The following is a 4,162-nucleotide window of genomic DNA, read 5'->3' as shown; positions in this document are numbered from 1 at the left end:
AACTTTATCTCCGTTTTACAGAAAAAATACGCCCGGACCGGTCGACGGCCTGATATAGACCAGCGTTCGATGACATAACACGTCCAGACAATATAGCCCGGAGGTAGGCGGTTTTGAGGGTCCGCGTTGAAGATGCCCTAAACCCGCTTTGCACATTCCTTAACAGAACTACACGACACCTCCGACCAATTGCACCCTAGGCTGCACCAAAAAGCAGCAGATCACCACATTTTCCGTTTCCTTTTCCAACGCGCACAAGAAAGAAAGAGGGAGGGAGGGGGATGATTTTTATACAACGCTAATTAGACATCTTAACACGTATGACAACACTACAACGTACAGGGACAATAACTTACAATATCCATGCTCAACTTTCTGCCACGACACAAGATAGTAACTGGACTGGACTGGCACAAGGCTGGTATATATGACCAAAAATTAACACAGACCAACCCCACTCCATGCCACTTACTAGTCTGGCTAGCACAAGAAGAGAGAGCGAGCTAGCCACGCCAGGTAGATTCAACGTACCCACGTACCAGCTTTCCTGCAAAGATGCGTGCCGGCGGCTGCGCGGTGCAGCAGGCGCTGGCGCCGGAGGCGGCGTCCGTGGTGAGGCAGGCGGTCACACTGGCGCGGCGGCGCGGCCACGCGCAGGTCACCCCGCTCCATGTCGCCACCGCCATGCTCCTTCCCCCGGCGCCGGCCGGGCTGCTCCGCGCCGCCTGCCTCCGCTCCCACTCCCACCCGCTCCAGTGCAAGGCCCTCGAGCTCTGCTTCAACGTGGCGCTCAACCGCCTCCCCACCTCTGGACCCGCCGCCATGTTCCACGGCGGCGCGCACATGCAGCACCATCAACACCACCGCGGCGCCGCCGACGCACCCGCGCTGTCCAACGCGCTCGTCGCCGCGTTCAAACGCGCGCAGGCGCACCAGCGCCGCGGGGGCGCCGGGGACGGCGTCCAGCAGACGTCCGCGCCTGTGCTCGCCGCCAAGGTCGAGCTGGAGCAGCTCATCGTCTCCATCCTCGACGACCCGAGCGTGAGCCGCGTCATGCGCGAGGCCGGATTCTCCAGCTCGCAAGTCAAGGACAACGTCGAGAAGGCCGTCTCCTCGTCGTCGTCGTCGTTGGAACGCGCAGCTAACATGACGACGACGAGCTCTGTTAAGGATTCCAGAGCGAAGTCGGCCGGCGGCGACGACGCCATGCGCGTGCTAGAGTGCATGGCGAGCGGGAGGAAGCGGTGCTTGGTCATCGTCGGCGAGGGCGCGGAGGCGGCGGTGAAAGCCGTGATGGACAAGGTGAGCAAGTCTGAGCTTCACCACCGGCACCACGAGCGCCTCAAGAGCGTCCAGTTCGTGCCGCTCTCCGTCACGTCTTTCCGGCACGCGGCCAGGGAGGAGGTGGATGCCAAGACCGGCGAGCTCAGCGCGCTCGTTTGCGAGGCCCGCGCCGCCGGTAAGGGCGTCGCGCTCGTCGTAGAGGACCTCGCCTACGCCGCCGACGCCTGGCTCAAGAGAAGAGGCGAGCATGTGCACGGCGGACAGTCACAGTACTACTGCCCCGTTGAGCACGCCGTCATGGAGGTGAGTCGCCTGGTGTCCGGCGACTCTGGCTCCGGCGGCGGAAGGTTCTGGCTGCTAGGGTTTGCGAGCCGCACGGTGTTCATGAAGTGCAGGCTCGGGCAGCCATCTTTGGAGGCCGTGTGGGGGATTCACCCCCTCGTCGTGCCAGACGGCGGCAGCCTCGCGTTAAGCCTCAGCTGCACCATGTACGTGCTTCACTACAAGCTCGATCGTGGCTACTTCGAGCCTCCGATCATTAATTTTCTTACGAATTATTAAAGAAAGTTAATTCCTGATTGATTGATTTTCGTTCGTGCAGTGAGGCACAGGCTAGCCAGCAAGCAGGAAGATCGATAACGGGGTGGCCCTTGGTCAACAGCGCGGCCACTACCGGCGAGAGCGAGCTCACTTGGTGCGCCAGGACGCCGTCCCCGGAGCCGAACATACCATCATGGCTTCGCCGGTACCATGACCCATATCACACCACACCGACGAGCAGCAGTACCAGTCTTCAGCAGGTACGTACATGCATGCACAAAATTAACATGTCACGGGAAATAATTATTTACTAGCATGGCGACGGAGTGTTTCCTTAGCTAATTAAGCATCTGTACATTTTTCTGTGCATGCAGTTGCAAGATCTATGGAACCCCGTGCGCAATTGGTCAGCAACGCACCACCATACATCGGAGCTAACCTTGAGCTTCTCATCCCCTACATCACCGGCAGCATCTTCCCTCTCCGGCTACAACAACAATCCGATGACGATGAGCTCGTCCAAGCCATGTCATCCCGAGCCGAGGCAACCGTGGCCGCCGTCGAACCAAGGGCACGACGGTCCGGCCACAAGGGCGGAGGCGATTCGTGATCTTCCTCGGTGGCACAATACCGAAATCGCTTTCCCAGAATCCATCACGGTTCAGTCCAATTCATCCAACGGTCACGGCGGCGGTACGGCAGATCCGGAGCGGCGGCGCCCGAAGTTCACGGAGCTTACCGCAGAAAACCTCAAGATCATGTGCGGCGCGCTCGAGGATTGCGTGCCGTGGCACATTAAGGACATGGCAGCGGGCGTCGCCAGCGCTGTGCTCCAACGCCGGTCCGGCATGGCGAGGCAACGAGACACGCCGACGCCGAGCTCGACGACGTGGCTGCTCTTCAAAGGGAGAGACCGCGACGGCAAGAAGTCCATGGCTCTGGAGCTCGCCAAGCTCGTCTTTGGGTCCCACAATGACTTCACCTCCATCTCATCAGCCGGCTGCGCCCCGGTTCACTCCAGTTCGAGCTCTGGCGAGCTTTCCGGCAAGAGGCAGAGATCGCCGGACTACGAGCATGGCTGCGCACAAAGGTTTTACGAAGCGATTCGCGAGAACCCTCGCCGGGTGCTGATGATCGACGATGTCGACCAAATGAACCTTGAATCAGAGATCGGCATCAAGAAAGCGATTGCCAGTGGAAGGGTGAGGGGTTGCAATGGCGTTGAGATCAGTCTCGAGGATGCCATCGTAGTGCTGAGCTGCGAAGCATTCGACTCGAGATCTAGGGCTTCCTCTCCTCGGGTCGTCAAGCAGAAGGTCATATGCGGCGAGGAAGACAGTGGCGGCGTGGAGAAGGGGGTGACGAAGCCGCCATGTTTTAGCTTGGATTTGAACGAGTGCGCCCCCGGTGATGATGAAGGACATCAGGAGGAAGAGGGATTGGATAGTGACGTGGAGATCTGTGATGTTGTGGATGGTGTTTTCTTCTTCCGATTGCCGGGAGATTTGTCACATTAGCTTGCTTTTCATCATCTTATCAACAAACTAATTAACCTAGACCTCAGAGCCGTTTTTTTTCCCATTTGGTATTTCATTATTTTCCCTAGACTTAAACTTATAAATAGCCATCATCTCATGTACAAGAGGCAAAGCATATGTATATTGGTGTTTGGTCTTTCATTATGACTCTGGCAGTAGTACAATTCATTTATTTTGTGATTGATTTCATCCAATTAGAAGCAAGTGAGATATTTTCAAACTATCCTAGATCGTCTGAGATCCTGTTGTTGCCGTGTTGAATCTGGTGCATGTACTTCTCGTTGGTCATCGGCTCATCGCCCCCGATGATGGAGTGTGCCCTCCTCCCTCTAGGTTGTGGCTGTTCACCCCCATGGTCCTCCTACGGCCTTGGTGGAGGCTATTCCATCAGCATTGAGCTGGTGGTCTCGCCAGCTCGGTGATGTTGCACCTATGCTCGTGCAAGTGGTTTGTTCAAGGCTAGTGGCAGATTTATCTTTGCGATGCTTGTGCTCCATTCACAGTAACATGTCGCCGCTTTGGTGGTCAAATTTGGGTCATGTTAATGTGGCTCGGCTACAAGTTCTTGTTGTGGATGGTTCATGATTCCATGCTAGTCTAGGTTGTGCATGATCATCTTTTACTCGTGGATCAGCGACTTTCGGGTTACTGATCCTAGGTCGTTTATGTTTTCTCAGTTGAGTAGTGCCGCTTTGGCGATGTCTGCCTCATTCCTTCTTTGGTGTTGTGCCATCTTCTTTCTCAATAAATTTACATGTAGCACTTCTTCATGGTTCGGAGAAGCAAGCGAGCTATTTTTC

The 4,162-nt window shown here is 56.3% G+C and overlaps 1 protein-coding gene across 1 annotated transcript; it reads left to right on the top strand.

Annotated features, from left to right (window-relative positions):
- Nucleotides 1–508: 508 nt before the first annotated feature.
- LOC119295451 (protein SMAX1-LIKE 3-like) lies at nt 509–3,510 on the top strand. Its single transcript, XM_037573869.1, has 3 exons — nt 509–1,772; nt 1,886–2,084; nt 2,199–3,510. The coding sequence occupies exons 1-3, from the start codon at nt 556–558 to the stop codon at nt 3,339–3,341; spliced, it is 2,559 nt and encodes an 852-aa protein (XP_037429766.1). The 5' UTR covers nt 509–555; the 3' UTR covers nt 3,342–3,510.
- Nucleotides 3,511–4,162: the final 652 nt, after the last annotated feature.

Source organism: Triticum dicoccoides, chromosome 4B, assembly GCF_002162155.2.
Source record: "Triticum dicoccoides isolate Atlit2015 ecotype Zavitan chromosome 4B, WEW_v2.0, whole genome shotgun sequence".
In the NCBI taxonomy this organism is placed as follows: Eukaryota; Viridiplantae; Streptophyta; class Magnoliopsida; order Poales; family Poaceae; genus Triticum; species Triticum dicoccoides.
The sequence above is the reverse complement of the archived record's forward strand: the minus strand, read 5'-3'. Positions and strand labels throughout refer to the sequence as shown.